At 37.0% G+C, this 25,999-nt stretch overlaps 1 protein-coding gene across 1 annotated transcript; it reads left to right on the top strand.

The window, feature by feature from the left end:
* On the top strand, nucleotides 1-21,122 carry LOC133638899 (eosinophil peroxidase-like). Its single transcript, XM_062031931.1, has 15 exons — nucleotides 1-168; nucleotides 239-323; nucleotides 5,163-5,338; nucleotides 5,415-5,547; nucleotides 9,803-9,932; nucleotides 10,000-10,206; nucleotides 10,278-10,638; nucleotides 13,500-13,660; nucleotides 16,337-16,595; nucleotides 16,735-16,905; nucleotides 16,965-17,202; nucleotides 18,877-19,094; nucleotides 19,204-19,238; nucleotides 19,321-19,365; nucleotides 20,721-21,122. Exons 1-15 carry the CDS (start codon nucleotides 105-107, stop codon nucleotides 20,742-20,744), a joined length of 2,307 nt encoding a protein of 768 aa, XP_061887915.1. The 5' UTR covers nucleotides 1-104; the 3' UTR covers nucleotides 20,745-21,122.
* Nucleotides 21,123-25,999: the final 4,877 nt, after the last annotated feature.

Raw genomic sequence — 25,999 nt, 5'->3', positions numbered from 1 at the left:
AAGGCAGCGTGGATGCATTCCCAGACAGCTGACAGTTGATGTCAACAACTATTACTGATTCCCTGCTGATGACAAATTGAGTGAAATTGTTGTTGCTTTCAGAGATGCGACCTTCTGTCCTCCTCCTGCTGGGCTTCTGCCTGGTGCCTGCGCACTTCAAACCAGCAGGTAACATCTGCACTCACACACATTTGGTTTTTTTTTCCTCCTGAAATATCGTTATTTTTCTTCCTTCTAGAACATCTCGGAAGCGCTTTCCTTCAACGCTGCTTTGAGGAGGCCAAGCAGATTGTGGATGACGCCTACACGTACTCCAGAGCAGAGTGAGTTTTCTACATTTGTCTTTACCAGTGGTCAAAACCTCTGCCAAGGCTCAGCAACTTGTGCAGTGGACATTTGATTTGGGTTCATTTATTTCGTCATTTGCAGGAGCGCTCTGCTGTTTTTAGGCACCTTTAGCAGGAAAAAGCTGGTCAAAGATGATCTCTGTGACAGCACTCTAATGTTTTTAACAATCCGCTGCCACAAGTGTGAACCTCTCACATATTTTTTAAACCGTGCACTGCAAAAACTGAAATCTAAGTAAGATGAAATATCACAAATAAGGGTGATGTTTGCTTATTTTCTGTCTGATAAGATAATTCTTCTCACCAAGCGGATTTTATGTTAGAGTGTTTTACTTGTTTCGAGTGTTTTGGTCCTAAATGATCTCAGTAAGATATTACAGCTCGTTGCTGAGATTTGATGACCTATATTGAGTAAAACATGCTTGAAACTAGAATATCAACTGTTGTAAACGTAAGCGGCCGCATTAAAAGATCGTATTTAACTAGAGATGTCCGATAATATCGGTCTGCCGATATTATCGGCCAATAAATGCGTTAAAATGTAATATCGGAAATTATCGGTATCGTTTTTTTTATTATCAGTATCGTTTTTTTTTGTTTTTTTTTAATTATTATTTTTTTTGTTTTTTTATTAAATCCACATAAAAAAACACAAGATACACTCACAATTAGTGCACCAACCCAAAAAACCTCCCTCCCCCATTTACACTCATTCACACTCATTCACACAAAAGTATTGTTTCTTTCTGTTATTAATATTCTGGTTCCTACATTATATATCAATACAGTCTGCAAGGGATACAGTCCGTAAGCACACATGATTGTGCGTGCTGCTGCTCCACTAATAGTACTAACCTTTAACAGTTAATTTTACAAATTTTCATTAATTACTAGTTTCTATGTAACTGTTTTTATATTGTTTTACTTCCTTTTTTATTCAAGAAAATGTTTTTAATTTATTTACCTTATTTTATTTGATTCGTTTTTTTTAAAAGTACCTTATCTTCACCATACCTAGTTGTCCAAATTAGGCATAATAATGTGTTAATTCCACGACTGTATATATCGGTTGATATCGGTATCGGTTGATATCGGTATCGGTAATTAAAGAGTTGGACAATATCGGCATATCGGATATCGGCAAAAAGCCATTATCGGACATCCCTATATTTAACCAAAAAAATCTGAATAGGGTACCGTATTTTCCGCACTATAAGGCGCACCGGATTATAAGGCGCACCTTCAATGAATGGCCTATTTTAAAACTTTGTTCATATATAAGGCGCACTGCATTATAAGGCGCATAGAATAGACGCTACAGTAGAGACTGGGGTTACGTTATGCGTCCCGTAGTCGCGAGACCTGTTGTGGCTCAATATTGGTCCATATATAAGGCGCACCGGATTATAAGGCGCACGTTCAGCTTTTGAGAAAATTGGAGGTTTTTAGGTGCGCCTTATAGTGCGGAAAATACGGTAATAATGGCAAACATGCTTCACTACAAAAAAAATCATGTGTGTTCTATGAACACGTTTTTAAACGCCCACGTTTCATATGTCTCGGGGTTTTGACGGAAATTTTCACCAAAATCTTCCCGTGGGTTACATGTAGTGTTTTGGTTATCGGGCAGCCAAGCATTGCTCTTAATCAATCAATCAATCAATCAATCAATCAATCAAACTTTATTTATAAAGCGATTTTCATACATAAAAGAAATGCAATGCAAAGTGCTTTAAAAAGTTAAAAACAAATACCTCTGTGACCCATATCTCCCATTATCACATACGCACGCACGGACACACTGCAAAAACTGTAATCTAAGTAAGATTAAATATCTCAAATAAGGGTGATGTTTGTTTATTTTCTGTCTGATAAGATCATTCTTCTCATTAAGCAGATTTTATGTTAGAGTGTTTTACTTGTTTTAAGTGTTTTGGTCCTATATTATCTCAGTAAGATTTTACAGCTTGTTGCTGAGATTTGATGACCTATATTGAGTAAAACATGCTTGAAACTAGAATATCAACTGATGCAAAGCTGTGTCATCAACACTCACAAGTATAAAACTGCTTTTTCAAAGTAATAATTTCTTACTTCAAGCATGAAAAAAAAAATCATGACTTTGACACAATTGTGTCTCATAATTAAAACAGATGACAGCCAAATGGACGTTGCGGTTTTATTTTCAATGAAACTAGAGAAAATACGTACTCATATAGTAGTACAGTTGGCACAGTACAGTAAACGGACAGTTAATATTTAAACATTTAACATGTGACATTTCAAACAATTTTGAGCAGAAATAGTTCATGCACATTCAGGTAAATTATTCAAAATTACAATAAAAAAAAAATTGGCCTGGGGGCCGGGCTGTATATATATATATATATATATATATATATATATATATATATATATAAATAAATATATATATATATATAAATAAATATATATTTATAAATATATATATATATATATATATTTATTTATTTATTATATATATATATATATATATATATATATATATTTATAAATATATATATATATATATTTATAAATATATATATATATATATATATATATATATATATATATATATATATATATATATATATATATATATATATATATATATATATATATATATATATATATATATTCCTCGCGCACTAATTGACTGAAAAAGCACGCACTTGGCGCGATGATGTCATGTTATCGATGGAAAAATGCATTTTTAGACAATATGATTTGCCTGAGCGGCTAGGAGAGCCCGAGACTAACAAGCGGTTGCCTTGTTGCCTTTCCATTAAGAACAATAAACTACTTTTTAGTATAAGTTTGCTGGTTTCAAGAAATGTAATGCCGGGCGCATATCATTATGTCAAGATAATGGCACTAGCATTTACTTCATTTAAGAATATTTTTCAACATATTGAGAAAAAATGTCTTTTTTTTCTTTTTCCTACCAAGAAAAGTGCACTTGTTATAAGTGAGAATATACTTATTTTAAGGTATTTTTGGGTTCATTGAGGTTAGATAATTTTACTTGTTTTGGAAAGTCTTGACAAGCCAAATTTTCTTGTTCTTTTGGCAGATAATTTTCCTTAGTTCAAGTAAAATACCCCTCATTTTTGTATTTTTTTTCTTGTTTTTGAACACTGACTTTTTGCAGTGTGTAACTGCCAAAAAACCGAGGACTTTAATAAGTGCCGTGAGTTACGCCTCAATTATGTGAACCGGAACTTTGGACCCCAGTGTTCTTTTGTTTACTAGCAAGGTTGAAATTTAGGGGTGCGCAAGAAAATCGATTCACATCTGAATCGCGATTGTTGTTCATCCCGATTCTAAATCAATTCATAATTTTTTTAAATCGATTTAAAAAAAAAAAAAAAAAGTATATATACAGAACAGGCCAAAAGTTTGGACACACCTTCTCATTCAATGCATTTTCTTTATTTTCATGACTATTTACATTGTAGATTGTCACATCAAAACTATGAATGAACACATGTTGAGTTATGTACTTAACAAAAAAACGGTGAAATAACTGAAAACATGTTTTATATTCTAGTTTCTTCAAAATAGCCACCCTTTGCTCTGATAAGTGCTTTGCACACTCTTGGCATTCTCTCGATGAGCGTCAAGAGGTAGTCACCCGAACTGGATTTCACTTCACAGGTGTGCTTGAAGCTCATCGAGAGAATGCCAAGAGTGTGCAAAGCAGTAATCAGAGCAAAGGGTGGCTATTTTGAAGAAACTAGAATAGAAAACATGTTTTCAGTGTGTGTGTAATTAAATTATGGAATTAAGTAAAGAAATCAAACAATGTACTAATATGATCCACTTCAAGTAACTCTTCAAACTTTAAGTGTTTACAAAGTACAAAGCAGAAGAACCACGATAAACAATCTGAATTTATTTCATCCATCCATTCATTTTCTAGATAATCTTACTCATCACACCATATGAAATATAACTTACTTCACTAATTATTATTTATTTATTTTTAATGTTATTAGTTATGGAGTATATCGTGAATAAATTGAGAACAGGAAGTGAACAAAGGTTTTTGCAGCTGCTAATGTAAGGGAAAAGGGGTAGGATTAAATAAACTGAGTTTCTTCCTACTCCTTTTCGAGCATGTTGAATAGAGAAACTGGAAATTTGTTGTATGCATGCATGTTCCAAATAAACACAAACTCAAAAATGTCATAAATGTTTTATTATGTTCCTAATATTTTGTCAAATTGACCAAATATTAATATCTTAATGTTACATAATTAAAATTGGTTTTGTGTTTTGGTTGGTCATGGTAACTAAATTGAACTAACTATCTAACTAACATTGGTTAAACTGTTATCCTGTTATCAAATCACCCAATATGAGTTCAGTAGTGTATTGTGGTAACTAACTAATGTATGTTCTGTATAATCATGTGAACTATCTAACTAAGGAAGGGCTTAATGTGTGGTTTAAACCCATTAACTAACGAGGAGGAAAGCCTTTTTGTAACTAACAAACTAAAAAAAAAAGTGTGCTTCGGCAATATTTTGAGTAATTGTGTCTCCAAACGACGGTTGGAAAGCCTTTTGTGTAATCATATTAACCAACAAAAGGTTTTTTGGTGAAAAAATGTTTCGCTATCTTGTTAATTAACTGACAGACAAAGAAAACCATTTATGTGTATTGTGGTAGCCAACTCATTTAGTTTCTAATAATCAAACAGCGATCAAAACCTTGGTGGAAGTTAAACAAGTGTGGCAGAGCCTCCACAAGGACATTTTAAATCTGCCGTGTCGCCTTCTTGTCCTGAAGGAGTCTGAGGAGGGTGCGCAAGGACGTGGTGAGTCCTCACGACGCTCTGCGCCTGCTGAAGCAGCCTCGGGGAGAGACGCGCTCCTCTGTGAGGGCCGCCGACTACATGGAGCAGACCCTGCGCCTCGTGCAGGAGCGGGTGCACCGCATCCATAAGCGCTCCCTCAATGCGACAGGTCAGACGCGTGCAGCGGGCCCCTGGTGGTCATAGCAGGTTTGACAACTAACCGCTTCTGTCGTTTGTCCTTTCAGACTTGCTCTCTGCGGAGGATCTGCAGGTGCTGAGCATGATAACAGGATGTTCCGCTCGAGTCAGGGAGCCGCAGTGCAACACCGTGCCCAACATCAACACCTATCGCACAATTACAAGCGTGTGCAACAACCTGTGAGTCTTTACTTTGTCCTCCATTACAGGAGAAATATATAACCTTTGAGGAAAATCTCATTTCAAACATTTGTATGCACATACAACACTTAAAACCTTTAGCACAGTGTTTTTCAACCACTGTGCCGCGGCCATACTTGCCAACCTTGAGACCTCCGAATTCGGGAGATGGGGGGGGGGGGGGGGGGGGGGGGGGGTATATTTATAGCTAGAATTCACTGAAATTCAAGTATTTCATATATATATATATATATATATATATACTGTATATATATATATATATATATATATATATATATATATATATATATATATATATATATATATATATATATATATATATATACTGTATATATATATATATATATATATATATATATATATATATATATATATATATATATATATATATATATATATATAAAATAAAATAAATACTTGACTTTCAGTGAATTCTAGCTATATACACTGCAAAGAGTTACCGTCTAATACTCTTCCATATCAGTAGGTGGCAGCGGGTAGCTAATTGCTTTGTAGATGTCAGGAACATGGTTTGTCGTGATCACAATATGCAGACGACAGCGGGAGGCAGCGTGCAGGTAAAAAGGTGTCTAATGCTTAAACCAAAAATAAACAAAAGGCAAGTGCCGCTAAGAAAAGGCATTGAAGCTTAGGGAAGGCTATGCAAAACGAAGCTAAAACTGAACTGGCTGCAAAGTAAACAAAAACAGAATGCTGGACGACAGCAAAGACTTACAGCGTGTGGGGCAGCAGACGGCGTCCACAAAGTACATCCGTACATGACAATCAACAACAAAATAGGAACGCAAGACAAGAACTTAAACACTACACACAGAAAAACAGCAAAAAAGTCCAAATAAATCAGGGCGTGATGTGACAGGTGGTGACAGTACACCTACTTTGAGACAAGAGCTATAGTGATGCAAGCTTGGTTATGGTTTGAAGTCATATCCAAGAATTGCGAGAACAACTTTTTACTGTCAATATCGGCTGTTGAATTTCATTTTTTAATGTTTTCTGCTGGGGGTGTGCCTCGAGATTTTTTCAATGAAAAAAATGTGCCTTGGCTCAGAAAAGGTTGAAAAACACTGCTTTAGCATATCAGTATGTGGAATTAAATTATGGAACGCATTACCAAAGAAATCCAACAAAGCAGCAATATGATTCAGTTTAAGAGACTGTTCAAACTACAAGTGTTCACAAAGTACACAGAACAAGAATTATGATGAACATCTTGAACCCTTTTTTAGATAAAGATTATTTATGTATTTGATATTTGTTTACTTACTATGGTATATTTATTAATTTATTCACTGTTCTGTTACAGACAACAAGGAAATGGGATATAATTGCTATGGTATTAAAAAGGGGTCGGATTAAATAAGATCAGCTTCTTCCTACTCCTTTTTAGGACGTGCTGTAATGAAACAACTGGAAATATGTGATGCGTGACATTGTATTGTATGCATGTTCCTAAAGAACTGATCTGAAACTGAACAGTAGTAACACATATTCTTGCTGTCCTAAAATGAAAAGGAGGGAGGCTTTGGACAACTTCAGAGGTGACTGTGTTTGGCTTTAGTTGTGTTCCTTCTATTTTTATGTTTATTTATTATTATGTATGTTTTGCTTGTTTTTTATGTTTATTTTTATTTTGTATTTTATTTAAAAGAAAAAGAAGACGTTAAATTAATATTTTTAAAATAATCTATTTGTATTTATTTTTTATACATTTTTGTTTATTTTTGCTCATTTGTATTTATTTGTATTTTATTTAATCCAGGTCTTTTTAATTAGTCTAAAAAAAAAAAGACAACTCCTGGTCTGACATACAAGAAGTCCTGGGCCGTACTTATCAAGCTTCTTAGAATTACTCCTAAGAAGTCTGCTAAGAGTTGACTTAAGAGTAAATAAATTCTTCGCTGAAAGCTGCACTTAAAAGTTAGTTATCAAGCGTCTTACTCACACTTTCAGCGAAGTGTAGGACTGAATCTTAAGTGTCACACTCAGAGCTGAATTACGACATTACTATGTGCCGTAAACGGAATTTTAGGTGACGTCATTTCTGTGTCCATAGAAATGACCAATCACGGAAGGGAATCCGTTGTCTAAGAATAAAGAAATATCTTGGAAATATTTAAGTGGACAATGGGAGTGCATATTTTGACAATAAACTACAAAATAATACAAAACAAACTAGTCCCCGCCGGCACTCACGCTACCGCTCCCTCTCTTCTATCGCCCACACACTCACTGACGTCACTCACCTCACAGCCACACACATACGCTACTGTCATAACATTTTCTTTCCAATTCATTAATTAGGCAACTAATTTGAAACTGGTGTGGGTGGCTCTATATATACTAGCCCACTGCAGACACATGCAGAAATCAACAAGGAATCGAAAAGTATTAAATCTGTGACAAAAATAATATCCGCTCTGTCTAAACGATACCGTTTGATCAGCTGCTCGTCATCAAAAAAAAAAAAACATTGTTCCGTTCCCTGAACGTTCGCGCACGTCTCTCTCGCCTCAGTGCCATCCCCTGCTGGCAACTCCTAACCACTTAAGACACCTCTGAAGGTCTCTTAAATATCGTGGAGAGTAGGAGTGATTCTTAGACTTAAGAACGTTGATAAAAAGCTTTTATTCTTAAGTTTGAGAGTAGGACTAAATTTCGCAAATTCTCAGGACTTAAGTGTAAAATGGCACTCTAAGAAGCTTGATAAGTACGGCCCCTGGTCAGCCCACTAAAACAAAACAAAACAAAACAAAATGGCTAAAAAAATATTTTAAATTGACCTTTTTAAAATGATCTATTTGTATTTATTTGTATTATTTTTAATTTTTGTATTTATTCATTTGTATTTATTTTTATTTTATTCAATCCAGTTATTTTTAATTAGTCAAACAAAAAAAGACAACGCCTGGTCCGACACTTATACAACTTATTTATGCCTATACAAGAAGTCCTGGTCAGCCCACTAAAACAAAACAAAACAAAACGGCTCTAGTCTGGCTAAAGGAGGCCTGGGCAATTATTTTGACTTGGGGGCCAAATTTAGAGAAAAAATGTTGTCTGTATATCTATTTTTAGGAACACTAATACAAAACCTCACAATAATGTCTGATTGAAAGCTAAAAACATTATGACAGACCACCTTAAAAAACAGAATAGAATTTAAAAAATTTTTACTGAATGAGACACCCAGAATGTGCATGAAAATAAAGAATGTGGGATTTACAATATTAACTATGAAGGATAAAACACTGAATATTGACAACATATGAACGTCACACCCTAAAACAAAACAAATGGCTCTAGTCTGGCTAAAGGAGGCCTGGGCAATTATTTTGACTCGGGGGCCAAATTTAGAGAAAAAATGTTGTCTGTATATCTATTTTTCGGAACACTAATACAAAACCTCACTGATTGAAAGCTAAAAACATTATGACAGACCACCTTAAAAAACAGAATGGAATTTCAATTTTTTTTTTACTGAATGAGACACCCAGAATGTACATGAAAATAAAGAATGTGGGATTTACAATATTAACTATGATGGATAAAACACTGAATATTGACAACATATGAACATCACACCCTCTCTCCATCCACATATTTTACAATCAAGCAAAAGGCAACAAAAATGCAACAAACACAGCGAAATATGAATGCGAAGGGTAAAAAAAACAACATACAATCTGATATATGTGATACATCACTAAGCTTTAGAACTTTGTTGTAAAAATCTCCTTCCGCGTCTTTCCCTGACACCCGCATTTCAAGTGGACACTCTGGAAACGCTCCCCACCCACACTGCTTGGTGCCTCGTCTGAGCTGCTGTGACTTAGATGACCATAGTAACTAATTAGAGGACCATAGTAACTAATTAGATTACCAGAGTAACTAGTATATCATGCAAAAGTGCAGATTCCAACCATTGAAATACTTTGTATAGTTGAAGACATTAGAAAACATGACTGCACATCATAATGGCAGCTACACTTTCCATCTTAAAGATCTAAAAAAATGATTTGGGAATGTCCGGCGGGCCAGATTCAAAAGCTTAACGGGTCGCATGTGGCCCAGGTCTGGGCTAAAGTGTTGAAAATGGTTGTATGTGTAATGCACCTTGGGCCATACGCCGCAGAATGTATACACTTCCTTTAGGGTTTCTCAAGCGGCGTTTCTAAACGCCAATTCTAACGTTGTGGTTTTTTTCTTGCAGAAATAAACCCCGCCAAGGAGCTTCTAACACCCCCTTTGCCCGCTGGCTGCCTGCAGAATATGACGATGGCATCTCGCAGCCCAAAGGCGGGCAACCCAACCGAACCTTCAACAACTTCCTTCTCCCGCTGGTACTTGTCCCTCGCCACGCCTCGTAATAATCCCACTTCCAATCTGAACCCCGTCCCACCTTCTCAGGTTCGACTGGTGTCCAACAACATCCTGAGCACCACGGACGCGGGTGTGGTCAGTGACGGAGAGTTCTCCCACATGGTGACCTTGTTCGGTCAGTGGAACGACCACGACATCACCTTCACGCCCTTCTCGCCCAGCATCCGCTCCTTCAGCAACGGCATCAATTGCGAGGAGAGCTGCGAGCGCACCGAGCCGTGCATCCCCATCCCGGTCAGCCCCCACCACTTCAAAGAGTCAATAAAAAATGTTCTGTTCTTAACGTCGGACTTCTTGACCAACAGATTCCTCCCGGTGACCCGCGGTTGCCTACCGGGCCAGACAGCTGCATCCCCTCGTTTCGATCCGCCCCCGTCTGCGGCACGGGGTTCTCAGCCTACAACTTCGGAGGGGAGCCCAACAAGCGCGAGCAGATCAACGCCCTGACGGCCTACCTGGATCTGAGCCAGGTGTACGGTTCCGAGGAAAAGCTCGCCCTCAATCTCCGCGACCTCAACAGCGACGGGCTTCTGCGCGTCAACACCGAGTTCCGAGACAACGGGCGGGAGCTGCTGCCCTTTAACCGTCTGGAGGCCAACATGTGCGCCACCCGCAGGCGGGTCACCAATGACAGCAACGCCAGGGAGGTTCCTTGTTTCATTGCAGGTCAGTCATCTTAGAAATAGCTTTAGAAGTTGCCATAGAGACGTACTGGAGCAGCGCTGCTTAGCATAGTATAGCATAGTGTACCGGTTAGGGATGTCCGATAATGGCTTTTTGCCGATATCCGATATTGTCCAACTCTTTAAATACCGATATCAACCGATACCGATATCAACCGATATATACAGTCGTGGAATTAACACATTATGCCTAATTTGGACAACCAGGTATGGTGAAAATAAGGTACTTTTTAAAAAAATGAATCAAATAAAATAAGATAAATAAATTAAAAACATTTTCTTGAATAAAAAAGAAAGTAAAACAATATAAAAACAGTTGCATAGAAACTAGTAATTAATAAAAATTTGTAAAATTAACTGTTAAAGGTTAGTACTATTACTGGACCAGCAGCACACACAATCATGTGTGCTTACGGACTGTATCCCTTGCAGACTGTATTGATATATATTGATATATAATGTAGGAACCAGAATATTAATAACAGAAAGAAACAACCCTTTTGTGTGAATGAGTGTAAATGGGGGAGGGAGGTTTGTTGGGTTGGTGCACTAATTGTAAGTGTATCTTGTGTTTTTTATGTGGATTTAATAAAAAAACAAAACGATACTGATAATTAAAAAAAACTATACCGATCATTTCCGATATTACATTTTAACGCATTTATCGGCCGATAATATCGGCAGACCGATATTATCGGACATCTCTAGTACCGGTACCATAATGCATTTCGATACTTTTCGATACTTAGGGTACATGAAAAGTTTGTCCCCGAATAAAATAGTGAACATACTAGACAACTTGTCTTGTGGTAGTAAGTTCAAGTTAATGTTAAAGTACCAATGATTGTCACACACACACTAGGTGTGGTGAAATTTGTCCTCTGCATTTGACCGATCCCCTTGTTCACCCCCCTGGGAGGTGAGGGGAGCAGTGAGCAGCAGCGGCGGCCGCGCCCGGGAATCATTTTTGGTGATTTAACCCCCAATTCCAACCCTTGATGCTGAGTGCCAAGCAGGGAGGTAATGGCTCCCATTTTTATAGTCTTTGGTATGACTCGGCCAGGGTTTGAACTCACAACCTACCCATCTCAGGGCGGACACTCTAACCACTAGGCCAGGGGTCCCCAACCACCGGACCGATGTTAATTAAAAAAAAAAAAAATTGTTTTTATTTTTTTTATTTTTTATTTTTTAAATCAACATAAAAAACACAATATATACATTATATATCAATATAAATCAATACAGTCTGCAGGGATACAGTCCGTAAGCACACATGATTGTATTTATTTATGAAAAAAATAAAAATTAAAAATTAAATTTCATATATATAACAGTAAAATAAGAATATAACAAGAGAAACTAGGCAGTAGTGACCATGTTATGAAAAAGTATTGCACTGTTATTGTTTTGCATCCCCTGTCATCCTAGTACCCCCCCTTCCACCCGGAGAGGAGTTGTACAGTAATGGCATGATCCTGTAACTACTTGGTATCGAATCGGTACCCAAATGTGTGGTATCATCCACAACTAATGTAAAGTATCAAACAACAGAAGAATACGTGATTATTACATTTTAACAGAAGTGTAGATAGAACATGTTGAAACAGGAAGTGAGCATATATTTAATAGTAGTAAGTAAACAAACAAAGGCTCCTAATTAGTCTGCTGAGGTATGCAGTAACATATTGTGTCATTTATCTACCTATTATTAAGGACAAGTGGTAGAAAATGAATTATTAATCCACTTGTTCATTTACTGTTAATATCTGCTCACTTTCTGTTTCAACATGTTCTATCTACACTTCTGTTAAAATGTAATAATCACTTATTCTTCTGTTGTTTGGATACTTTACATTAGTTGTGGATGTTACCACACATTTGGGTATCGATCCGATACCAAGTAGTTACAGGATCATACATTGGTCATATTCAAAGTCCTCATGTGTCCGGGGACATATTTCCTGACTTTATAAACATAATAATAAAAAAAATTTTAACGAAAAAAGATAATCAGTACTTTTTAAGAAGCTTCAAGAGGTAGACACCTGAAATGTTTTTCACTTCACAGGTGTGTGTGCAAAGCAGTAATCAGAGCAAAGGGTGGCTATTTTGAAGAAACTAGAATATAAAACATGTTTTCAGTTATTTCACCTTTTTTTTGTTAAGTACATAACTCCACATGTGTTCATTCATAGTTTTAGATTTAGACTTAGACTTAGACTTCCTTTTATTGTCATTTGAACTTTGCAGTACAGATAAGAACGAAATGTTGTTGCATTAGCTCATGGTAGTGCAGGATAAAAGAGCAATAAGGTGCCTTCTGATGCCTTCGGTGAAAATCTACAATGTAAATAGTCATGAAAATAAAGAAAACGCACTGTATGAGGAGAAGGTGTGTCCAAACTTTTGGCCTGTACTACATATTAATTTTTATTTTATTTTTAAATAAAAAGCTATTTTTAAAAGGGTGTACTTTGGCCATCTCCATGCAACCAGAAATAGCTTTTCTAACCTGTCCTAAAAAAAGTTTCATTAAAATGATCATACAAAATAGTACATTGCGAGAATGGGTTTGAATCCAGAATCGTGTTGAATAAAATCGTCCCCCCCAGGAATCAGAATCGGATCTTATCGTTAGGCACCCAAAGATTCCCACCCTTATTAAAAGGGTACCAGGATATGCCAATGTGTCTGTGCAACAGGAGCACTTTAGTGTTTGCAGGAATGTGCTGCAAAAATGTTTGTCTCAAGTTGTGAACTGAATAGATCCTTAACAAGCCTTACATTTAGCGTAGCAGCGTACCAACATCCAACTCCTCTGAACGATTCCACGTGTCACAGGTGACGTCCGCGTGGACGAGAACGTCGCTCTGACGTCGATTCACACTTTGTTCCTGCGTGAACACAACCGTCTGGCCCGCCAACTGAAGAGACTGAACCCCCAGTATGACAGCGAGACCATCTACGAGGAGGCCCGCAAAATCATGGGCGCGTACACACAGGTGGGACACCCACACTCCCTTCAGACGTTAATAAACATACACCAGAGGGGTCAAACTCCTTTTTATTGAGGGCCACATCGCAGTTATGGTTGCCCTCAGAGGGCCGCTTTTAACAATGAATAATATATGAATATACATGTATATATATATTACATTAACAATATATTATTCTACATAAGCTGCAAAAAAATAAAATACAATTTTACTTTAAAAACTGGCAGCTCAGTCACCAGAATTTTACAGTAAAAGCAGTGTTTTGGGTTTTTTACAGCTTATAAAAAAAATGTAATAAATGGAGAAACAATACCACTGTTTTTAGCAGTAAAATTCATGCAACAGAGCTGCCAGGATTTTTTTTTACAGTAAAATTTTGTTGTTTTAATGTTTTTTTAATGGTGTAGTGTCTTACTGTATATAGAAAAAAATAAGTACCAATGTTGATTTTACGGTAAAAAAATAAACATAGACCAGTGGTGTCAAACTCCTTTTCATTGAGGGCCACATCGCAGTTATGGTTGCTCTCAGAGGGCCGCTTTTAACAATGATTAATATATGAATATACATAATAATAATAATAATAATGGATTAGATTTATATAGCGCTTTTCTAGACACTCAAAGCGCTTCACAGAGAAGTGAGAACCCATCATTCATATTTACAACTCATTCATTCATCATTCATTCTCCGGTGTGAGCGGCACCGGGGGCAAGGGTGAAGTGTCCTGCCCAAGGACACAACGGCAGCAATTTTGGATGGTAAGAGGCGGGGAGCGAACCTGCAACCCTCAGGTTTCTGGCACGGTTGCTCTACCCACTACGCCATACCGCCCCCAAATGTACATGTACTGTATATATATATATATATATATATATATATATATATATATATATATATATAATACATTACCAATATATTTTTTTACATAAGCTGCAAAAAAAATAATTACATTTTACTTTAAAAACTGGCAGCTCAGTCACCAGAATTTTACAGTAAAAGCAGTGTTTTTTTTTTTTTACAGCATATAAAAAAATAGAATAAATGGAAAAACAATACCACTGTTTTAACCTCTAAAGGCTTAGTGGCCACATGCGTGGACAGCACCTTTTAGCTCTTATTTCCAAAATTGTGCACACTACTGAATTGGGGTCTTATGTGGACACTTATACTGCCATCTAGTGGTGTCAGAAGAGTATAACATACAATGGAATTTGGAGGAAAAAAAGTGTAAAAATAAGAATTAGCATGTCACTAAACATGAAGTACACGTTTGTGTATTTATGGACTAAGTATATCATATCAAAAGATGATTCTTAGTCTTTATTCTAATTAGGGTCCAATAAGCCCAAATAGCAAAGCAAAAATAAAAAAAAGCATGTAAACAAACAGCTTGGGCCTTAAGAGGTTAAGCGGTTAAATTCATGCAATAACAGTTTGTTTTTTTACCGTAAAATCTTGTTATTTTAATGGTTTTTTTGTTTGTTTTTTAATGTTTTAGTGTCTTACTGTATATGGAAAAAAACAGTCTCAATGTTGATTTTACGGTAAAAAAATAAACATAGATCAGTGGCGTCAAACTCCTTTTCCTTGAGGGCCACATCGCAGTTATGGTTGCTCTCAGAGGGCCGCTTTTAGAGTAATATATGAATATACATGTACTGTATATATATATATAATACATTACTAATATATTTTTTTACATAAGCTGCAAAAAAAATAATTACATTTTACTTTAAAAACTGGCAGCTCAGTCACCAGAATTTTACAATAAAAGCAGTGTTGTTGTTGTTTTTTTACAGCATATAAAAAAATTTAATAAATGGATAAACAATACCACTGTTTTAACCTCTAAAGGCTTAGTGGCCACATGCGTGGACAACACCTTTTAGCTCTTATTTCCAAAATTGTGTACACTACTGAATTGGGGTCTTATGGCCACATATGTGGACACTTATACTGCCATCTGGTGGTGTCAGAAGAGTATAACATACAATGGAATTTGGAGGGAAAAAAAGTGTAAAAATAAGAATTAGCATGTCACTAAACATGAAGTACACGTTTGTGTACTTATGGACTAATTACATCGTATCAAAAGATGATTCTTAGTTTTTATTCTAATTAGGGTCCAATAAGCCCAAATAGCAAAGCAAAAATAAAAAAAAGCATGTAAACAAACAGCTTGGGCCTTAAATTCATGCAATAACAGTTTGTTTTTTTTACCGTAAAATCTTATTTTAATGTTTTTTTTGTTTGTTTTTTAATGTTTTAGTGTCTTACTGTATATGGAAAAAAACAGTACCAATGTTGATTTTACGGTAAAAAAAAACCAAACTTAGTTGGCGGAATTTAACCGTAATATCTATTGTCAATTTTAAAATTTGATTGATAAGTCCAGTATTTATCTTTGTTTTAACAAAAAATATTTTTGGAATACGTGATAATATAATATTTTGATTTTGATATTATGGAATTTTAAAAGATATGCAATTGCATGCAGTACATAATTTTTTATGTCAAAAGGGAAATAAATATATTTAGTAAGAAAAGATTAAGCATTTTATTAACGCATATTAATTCCAGGCCCCATAAAATAATGTGGCGGGCCAGATTTGGCCCCCGGGCCTTGAGTTTGACACCTGTGACATAGATGAAGTCCTAAATCCATAACATGTCTTGCAGGTTTTTGTGTTCCGTGATTACCTGCCACACATTGTGGGCGATGAAGCCATGCGCAGGGTGCTAGGACCTTACCCCGGTTACGACCCCAACGTGGACCCCAGTATCGCCAACGTCTTTGCCACGGCCGCCTACCGCTTCGCTCACTTAGCCCTCCAGCCCACCTTAGCCCGTCTGGGTGCAAACTACAGAGAGGACCCTCGGTTCCCCAGTGTCCCCCTGTTCAAGGCCTTCTTCACCCCCTGGAGAATCATATTTGAGGGTGAGCTGCAAAACAAACTAACACAACCAGATCAACACGTCTGTTTAGCGTGACGTGGTAGGCCAAACACCTGCACTCCAGTCCTGTAGATCACTTGTCCATAATACAAAATCCTTCTTTTTATGTTGTCTTCATGCAGGCGGCGTCGACTCGTTCCTGCGTGGTTTAGTGGGTCAACGTGCAAAACTGAACACTCAGGACAACATGATGGTGGATGCTCTGAGGGAGAGGCTCTTCCAGTTTGTGCAGCATCTGGCCTTGGACCTGGGCTCCCTCAACATGCAGAGGGCGCGAGACCACGGCATACCCGGTACGTTCCACCCACTGACGTCCTCACCGCCTGTTCCTCATACCCTCGTTGTGGTTTAGGATACAACGCCTGGCGCAGCTCCTGTGGCCTGTCCCAGCCCAGGAACCAAGCTCAGTTGGCCCAGGTCCTGAACAACACCGACCTGGCCCGCAGGCTGCTGGAACTCTACGGGACGCCTGACAACATTGACGTGTGGTTGGGGGGCGTGGCCGAGCCCTTTGTCCGCGGTGGCCGCGTGGGTCCTCTGTTCGCCTGCCTCATTGCAAACCAGTTCCAGAAGATTCGCCAGGGTGACAGGTCAGCCTCCTAGATAAATAGTAGGAATAAAAGTCAGTGTTTCCCATAAACTGCCAAGATACCTGTGGCGGTGGGGGCGTGGTCACCATGACATCATCGGGTAATTTGCATAATTTACTACAATGATATGATTTTCTCTAAAAAGGCTAAAAAAATGTATACTTACTAATTAATAATAACAGTTTTGTTTTAAACGTCCATCCATCCATCCATTTTCAATATAATTACAACACTTTATGTACATATTTATATACAGATTTGAACAATAAGTTATTCACTGAAATATATTTATTAATTGTGGTTCTTACATAAAATATATCTTATAAAATATAAAAGCTAAAATGTCTCTTAAAGCTCTGCCCCTTTAATTAGTGCATACTAAATAATTTTTCTTTTATTATTGCGTAAAATGTATTCATTATTATCCCTTACGCAACCTTATGATTGACCGTACACCAGGGATCTCCAACCTTTTTTCTTCTAAGACACAGGTGTCAAACTCAAGGCCCAGGGGCCAAATCTGTCAAGTCAAGTCAACTTTATTTATATAGCACGTTTACAACAACTTTTAAATTGAACCAAAGCATAGAGCAAAAAACAAAAAACAAACAAAGAACATAAACAATGAATGAGCAGAACAAGATAGTGCAAAAGCAATACGGTAAAAGGGGTCGAATAAAAAGTAAAAATTTGCCAAATAAAAACAATAATAACAAAATAAAATCTGGCCCGCCACATTATTTTATTTGGCCCGCGTAAGCCTGGAAATAATATGCGTTAATAAAATGCTTAATCTTTTCTTACTAAATATATTTGTTCTTTCCCTTTTGACATAACAAATCATGTACTGCATGCAATAGCATACCTTTTAAAACTCAATATTATCAAAATCTAAATATATTATAATGTATTTCAAAAATATTTTTTGTCAAAATAAAGATAAATACTGTACTTAAATATAAAATAAATAATATAATATATATAATGATAAATAATAAATGATAAATGGGTTATACTTTTATAGCGCTTTTCTACCTTTAAGGTACTCAAAGCGCTTTGACAGTATTTCCACATTCACCCATTCACACACACATTCACACACTGATGGAGGGAGCTGCCATGCAAGGCGCTACCAGCAGCCATCAGGAGCAAGGGTGAAGTGTCTTGCCCAAGGACACAACGGACGTGACTAGGATGGTAGAAGGTGGGGATTGAACCCCAGTAACCAGCAACCCTCCGATTGCTGGCACGGCCACTCTACCAACTTCGCCACGCCATCCCTATATATATATATATATATATAATATAACAATATATAATATATAATAATATATAAAATAAAGCACACATAAAACAAGTTACATAGAATCAACTAAACTTGCAACAGAGGGGAGGGAGTGGGAGCTACGGAGGTCAGCTGCTGCTCTATAATTGCTACTCAGCCGTCCATCGCCCCTAATCTGAGCCGAGGATGTCGTTGTGGCTTGTGCAGCCCTTTGAGACACTCGTGATTTAGGGCTATATAAGTAAACATTGATTGATTGATAAGGGGAATCAAGCTCGAGCCAAAATAAAAAGCACCAAGAAAGGCAATGATAGAAAACACAGCAAGATAAATAACAAAGTCCTAACTGTCCCGTGGGATCATAACACCAACACTCTTTTCTTGGAAAGGTTGTGGTACGAGAACCCGGGCGTTTTCACCGCCAGACAGCGAGCCGCCCTCTCCACCGCCACTCTGTCCAGGATCATCTGCGACAATACGGGCATCACGGCCGTCCCCAGAGACGCCTTCAGCGTTATCAACCGTCGAAACCGTCTGGTCCGCTGCGCCAACGTGCGGCAGCTCAACCTGGGAGCGTGGCGAGAGAGGCGCTGCACAGATTTCTTAGGTGAGAACATCGTTTTTTCAAACACCACACGCACATTCAGATGTGTGTCCTAGTTTGCTGTGAGTTTCTCCACTCCAAATTCATTCTGTGTTATGGTTTATTTGTACAGAAAACGGTTTCTGTCCTGAAGATGATGAGACACAGGTCAGTGATCCCCTTCTTAAAGTGCACATTTACATCCTCTGATATAACTGACTTTAATCCTGACATCTTTCTTGACATGCAGGACACACTGGATGTGGAGTTTCCCGACGACGACCTGGATAACGAGGTAGTTACAGTGTCACATGATACTTTTTCCTCAACAGGCTCGAGGAACGCATATTGCTCTTAGAACATCATCTAAAAGTCCATTTAGCATAATAAAGGAGATTTTTTAATACAAAACAGATATTAGGATGAGTCAAAAACAAGCTGCTAGACTACAGAATTTGCTCTCTTGTTATTTGAATGTAAAAAAAAAAAAAAATCTCATTGCAATAATCCCATAGACCAGGTGGTGCCCACACTCTTTCTGCAGGCCAGCTACTTTTCAATTGACCAAGTGGAGGGGATCTGCTTCATTCATATATATCATTTATATTGATTTATTTATGAAAGATTTGTCAGGTTCAAACACTGATGACATCTATTAAACAGACAAAGAAGCAAGGAATTAAACAGAGACGGAATTCAATTTGGCTCAATGAGGAGAAACGCGTAGACACTGTACCCTTGGACAGTGTCCCACCATGCTCTGACCAAAGATTGTACGCCTCCTCTTTTATTTGGACTTTCCCTGATTACATGGCAACAGCTGTTTCTAAAGGGACGGGGGTCGTAAACAGCCGCTGCTTTTGGTCACAAAACAGTTCAAAGAAAAGGTGCCTGGAGGGGGGTCAGGTCCTGCTTCCTCTCCGCTTTTTACAAAATCTTCCAGTGCATTACAATACATCAAAGAAACCCACACCTTCATGTCGCTTCCCATCCTATCCATTTCATCCAGTAAACAATATCATTTGAATAGAAAATACATGACATATTGTCAGGTTCAAACACTGATGACATCTATTAAACAGACAAAGAAGCAAGGAATTAAACAGACGGAATTCAATTTGGCTCAATGAGGAGAAACGCGTAGTCACTGTACCCTTGTACAGTGTCCCACCACGCTCTGACCAAAGATTGTACGCCTCCTCTTTTATTTGGACTTTCCCTGATTACATGGCAACAGCTGTTTATAAAGGGACGGGGGTCATAAACCGCCGCTGCTTTTGGTCACAAAACAGTTCAAAGAAAAGATGGTCACATGGTCCCCACTAAAGTTGGAGTCATTTCAGTGGCCTAGTGGTTAGAGTGTCCGCCTGAGATTCAAACCCCGGCCGAGTCATACCAAAGTCTATAAAAATGGGAGCCATTACCTTCCTGCTTAGCCCCTCAGCATCAAAGGTTGGAATTGGGGGTTAAATCACCAAATAGGACTCCCGGGCGCGGCCACCGCTGCTGCGCACTGCTCCCCTCACCTCCCAGGTGGTGATCAAGGGTGATGGGTCAAATGCAGAGAATAATTTCGCCACACCTAGTGTGTGTGTGACAATCATTGCTACTTTAACTTTAACTTAAATTTCACCGCTTGTTTCCCTGCAGATTCCTGACAGCCAGTTGCCCTAAGAGGCCCCGCCCACTCAGCATCAACACTCTGCCCTTGCCGCCAAACCCATCGATCATCTTTCGTCTCCCCTTCCATCTTTCTGTCTCCGTGCTAAACGTGTAGCTTCTGGCGTGGGGTTTTTCTTTCCGATTCCCCCACGCCAACTGACACTTCCACTTGTCTCCGCCCTCCCCTCCACACCACGTGTACGCCAGCGGCTGACAATGACGCGCGCAGAAACATTTGTAAAGCATGTCCTCCCTCCTGTTACAGCTGCTGCTTGTCTTGTTTACCAGTATTATGATTATTTATGTCGTGACCACATGTGGGCGCCACTTGAAAGCTTTGCTTGTTTTATTGCATCTTTTTCATCTGCACTCAATAAAAAGTGAAATGTACGCCGGAGTGGCTCAATGTTTTTATTCTGCCGTCATTCATTTGCCGACTGAGTACATTTTTGAGGAACAGGTTGTAATATCTCGGTTTTTGTCTTGTTTCAGATATAAAGACAAGCGTGTACAAATACAGATAAGAGGTAGGACTTGTTGTTCTTAAATCTTGCATGCAATAATGTAGAATGTCCACTAGATGGTGCTGTCTGTTCTATTTTGAACATTGGGACTTCATTGCCATTTCAATACATTCACTGCAAAAACTGAAATCTAAGTAAGATGAAATATCTCAAATAAGGGTGATGTTTGCTTATTTTCTGTCTGATAAAATATTTCTTCTCACTAAGCAGATTTTATGTTAGTGTTTTACTTGTTTTAAGTGTTTTGGTCCTAAATGATCTCAGTAAGATATTACAGCTTGTTGCTGAGATTTGATGACCTATATTGAGTAAAACATGCTTGAAACTAGAATATCAACTGTTGCAAAGCTGTGTCATCAACACTCACAAGTATAAAACTACTTTTTCAAAGTAATCATTTCTTATTTCAAGCATGAACAAAAAAAATCATGACTTTGACAAAATTGTGTCTCATAATTAAAACAGATGACAGCCAAATGGACTTTGCGGTTTTATTTTCAATGAAACTAGAGAAAATACGTACTCATATAGTAGTACAGTCGGCACAGTACAGTTAAGGGACAGTTAATATTTAAACATGTGACATTTATAACTATTTTGAACAGAAATAGTTCATGCACATTCAGGTAAATTATTCAAAATGACAATAAAAAAAAATTTGGCCGGGGCCGTTCAAAAGTTTGGGGTCACCCAAACAATTTTGTGGAATAGCCTTAATTTCTAAGAACAAGAATAGACTGTCGAGTTTCAGATGAAAGTTTTCTTTTTCTGGCCAATTTGAGCGTTTAATTGACCCCACAAATGTGATGCTCCAGAAACTCAATCTGCTCAAAGGAAGGTCCGTTTTGTAGCTTCTGTAACGAGCTAAACTGTTTTCAGATGTGTGAACATGATTGCACAAGGGTTTTCTAATCATCAATTAGCCTTCTGAGCCAATCAGCAAACACATTGTACCATTAGAACACTGGAGTGATAGTTGCTGGAAATGGGCCTCTATACACCTATGTAGATATTGCACCAAAAACCAGACATTTGCAGCTAGAATAGTCATTTACCACATTAGCAATGTATAGAGTGTATTTCTTTAAAGTTAAGACTAGTTTAAAGTTATCTTCATTGAAAAGTACAGTGCTTTTCCTTCAAAAATAAGGACATTTCAATGTGACCCCAAACTTTTGAACGGTAGTGTGTGTATATATATATATATATATATATATATATATATATATATATATATATATACACATATAGCGACTAGTACACTGAAAAAGTCAGTGTTCGAAAACAAGAATAAAAAATACAAAAATTAGGGGTATTTTATTTGAACTAAGCAAAATTATCTGCCAATAGAACAAGAAAATTTGGCTTGTCAAGACTTTCCAAAACAAGTAAAACTAACTAACCTCAATGAACCCAAAAATACCTTAAAATAAGTATATTCTCACTAATAACAAGTGTACTACTATACGAGTACGTATTTTCTCTAGTTTCATTTAAAATAAAACAGCAAAGTCCATTTGACTGTCATCTGTTTTAATTATGAGACACAATTGTGTCAAAGTCATGATTTTTTTTTTTTACATGCTTAAAATAAGAAATTATTACTTTAAAAAAGTAGTTTTAAACTACTTTTTTAAAGTAATAATAATAATTATGAGACACAATTGTGTCAAAGTCATGATTTTTTTTTTTCATGCTTGAAGTAAGAAATTATTACTTTAAAAAAGTAGTTTTAAACTACTTTTTTAAAGTAGTTGATAAAGTAAAAAAAATATTACTTTAAAAAAGTAGTTTTAAACTACTTTTTTTAAAGTAATAATTTATTATTTTAAGCATGTAAAAAAAAAAATCATGACTTTGACACAATTGTGTCTCATAATTAAAACAGATGACAGCCAAATGGACTTTGCTGTTTTATTTTCAATGAAACAATCAAAAATACGTACTCATATAGTAGTACAGTTGTTATTAGTAAGGATATACTTATTTTAAGGTATTTTTGGGTTCATTGAGGTTAACTAATTTTACTTGTTTTGGAAAGTCTTGACAAGACAAATTTTATTGTTCTATTGGCAGATAATTTTGCTTAGTTCAAATAAAATACCTCAAATTTTTGTATTTTTATTCTTGTTTTCGAACACTGACTTTTTGCAGTGTACTAGTCGCTATATGTATGTATATATATATATATATATATATATATATATATATATATATATATATATATATATATATATATATATATATATATATATATATATATATATATATATATATATATACAGCCCGGCCCCCAGCCACATTTTTTTTTATTGTCATTTTGAATAATTTACCTGAATATTCATGAACTATTTCTGTTCAAAATAGTTAGAAATGTCACATGTTTAAATGTTTAAATATTAACTGTCCCTTAACTGTACTGTCCCTTAACTGTACTACTATATGAGTACGTATTTTCTCTAGTTTCATTGAAAATAAAACAGCAAAGTCCATTTGGCTGTCATCTGTTTTAATTATGAGACACAATTGTGCCAAAATCATGATTTTTTTTTTTTTTACATGCTTAAAATAAGAAATTATTACTTTAAAAAAGTAGTTTTAACCTTGTGAGTGTTGATGACACAGCTTTGCAACAGTTGATATTCTAGTTTCAAGCATGTTTTACTCAATATAGGTCATCAAATCTCAGCTACAAGCTGTAATATCTTACTGAGATCATTTAGGACCAAAACACTTAAAACAAGTAAAACACTCTAACATAAAATCTGCTTAGTGAGAAGAATTATCTTATCAGACAAAAAATAAGCAAATATCACCCTTATTTGAGATATTTCATCTTACTTAGATTACAGTTTTTGCAGTGTAGACCCCGAGACTAACAAGCAGTTGCCTTGTTGCCTTTCCATTAAGAAAAAATAAACTAATTTTTAGTGTAAGTTTGCTGGTTTCAAGAAATGTAATGCCGGGCGCATATCATTATGTCAAGATAATGGCACTAGCATTTACTTCATTTAAGAATATTTTTCAACATATTGAGCAAAAAGGTCTCTTTTTTTTTTTTCTATCAAAAAAAGTGCACTTGTTATTAGTGAGAATATACTTATTTTAAGGTATTTTTTTGGGTTCATTGAGGTTAGCTAATTTTACTTGTTTTGGAAAGTCTTGACAAGCCAAATGTTCTTGTTCTATTGGCAGATAATTTAGCTTAGTTCAAGTAACATACCCCTAATTTTTGTTTTTTTGTTTTTGAACCACAATTCTTAATTTATGTTATTAAAAAATATAGACATTATTGTAAACGCTTTTATTATTAACATGTAGGGCGTGGCATTGGTTCAGGGAGAAAAAAGCAACAAAAAAAAAGCAAAAGCCTCCAATACCATAGTGGAGCTGCTGTCCATTAGGACCCAAAGGAGAGTCTGTGATGCGTTCAAGACCGGGAATTATCAGTACATCATAAATAGCAGCTGACATAACTGTATCACTGCGCACAACTTGCTTCTCCCACCACATTCCTGCACTGCTGGGATGATTGGAGTGCTTTCTAATGATGTATGACGTGCTTGCATGTAGAAAGTGTGCTGGGTTGAGCCTGCACCACTCCCCCACCACCCCTGTAGGGTTTGCAAAGAGTGCCACGTAGTCCACCAGACTGTGTGTGTACGTGTGTGTGTGTGTGTGTGCCTGCGGTGCTGTCCCAAACACAGTGCTCCAAGAGTAATGGAAACCCAGCATTTATGAAAGAGGAGGAAATATTTGAATTATCTCTGTCTGCTACACAACTTTAGCTGAGACACTTGTGTAATATAGTTAGTTTTGCAACAATGACAAGGGGGAAAAAAATAGGAGAAAAACCTTACATTTGAATAAAATGAGACAAAAACAATATTGCAACCCTTTTAGGAGGGGAGAGTACATCCGTTTGTTGTAAAGCTGTCTAGAATGACTAGAATTGAAGTTTAAAGGCCTACTGAAAGCCACTACTAGCGACCACGCAGTCTGATAGTTTATATATCAATGATGAAATCTTAACATTGCAACACATGCCAATACGGCCGGGTTAACTTATAAAGTGCAATTTTAAATTTCCCGCTAAACTTCCGCTTGAAAACGTCTATGTATGATGACGTATGCGCGTGACGTCAAGGGTTGAAACGGAAGTATTCGGTCCCATTGAATCCAATACAAAAAGCTCTGTTTTCATCTCATAATTCCACAGTATTCTGGACATCTGTGTTGGTGAATCTTTTGCAATTTGTTTAATGAACAATGGAGACTGCAAAGAAGAAAGTTGTAGGTGGGATCGGTGTATTAGCGGCTGGCTGCAGCAACACAACCAGGAGGACTTTGAGATGGATAGCAGACGCTCTAGCCGCCGACCTCACCTTGACTTCCTCCGTCTCCGGGCCGCCGACCGCATCTGTGATCGTGTGAAGTCCTTCGTCGCTCCGTCGATCGCTGGAACGCAGGTGAGCACGGGTGTTGATGAGCAGATGAGGGCTGGCTGGCGTAGGTGGAGCGCTAATGTTTTTAGCATAGCTCTGTGAGGTCCCGTTGCTAAGTTAGCTTCAATGGCGTCGTTAGCAACAGCATTGTTAAGCTTCGACAGGCTGGAAAGCATTAACCGTGTATTTACATGTCCATGGTTTAATAGTATTGTTGATTTTCTGTCTATCCTTCCAGTCAGGGGTTTATTTCTTTTGTTTCTATCTGCATTTGAGCCCGATGCTATCATGTTAGCTC

The sequence above is a fragment of the Entelurus aequoreus genome, linkage group LG21 (assembly GCF_033978785.1).
Source record: "Entelurus aequoreus isolate RoL-2023_Sb linkage group LG21, RoL_Eaeq_v1.1, whole genome shotgun sequence".
Classification (NCBI taxonomy): domain Eukaryota; kingdom Metazoa; phylum Chordata; class Actinopteri; order Syngnathiformes; family Syngnathidae; genus Entelurus; species Entelurus aequoreus.
This window is presented reverse-complemented; position numbering and strand designations above follow the sequence as displayed.

Bases quoted from the DNA above. Each gene is read 5' to 3' on its own strand.
- LOC133638899 (XM_062031931.1), top strand. From the start codon at position 105: ATGCGACCTTCTGTCCTCCTCCTGCTGGGCTTCTGCCTGGTGCCTGCG. The intron at 5,548-9,802 runs GTGAGTCTTTAC...TTTTTCTTGCAG, and splicing joins ACAAGCGTGTGCAACAACCT to AAATAAACCCCGCCAAGGAG. The intron at 16,906-16,964 runs GTACGTTCCACC...GTTGTGGTTTAG, and splicing joins GCGAGACCACGGCATACCCG to GATACAACGCCTGGCGCAGC.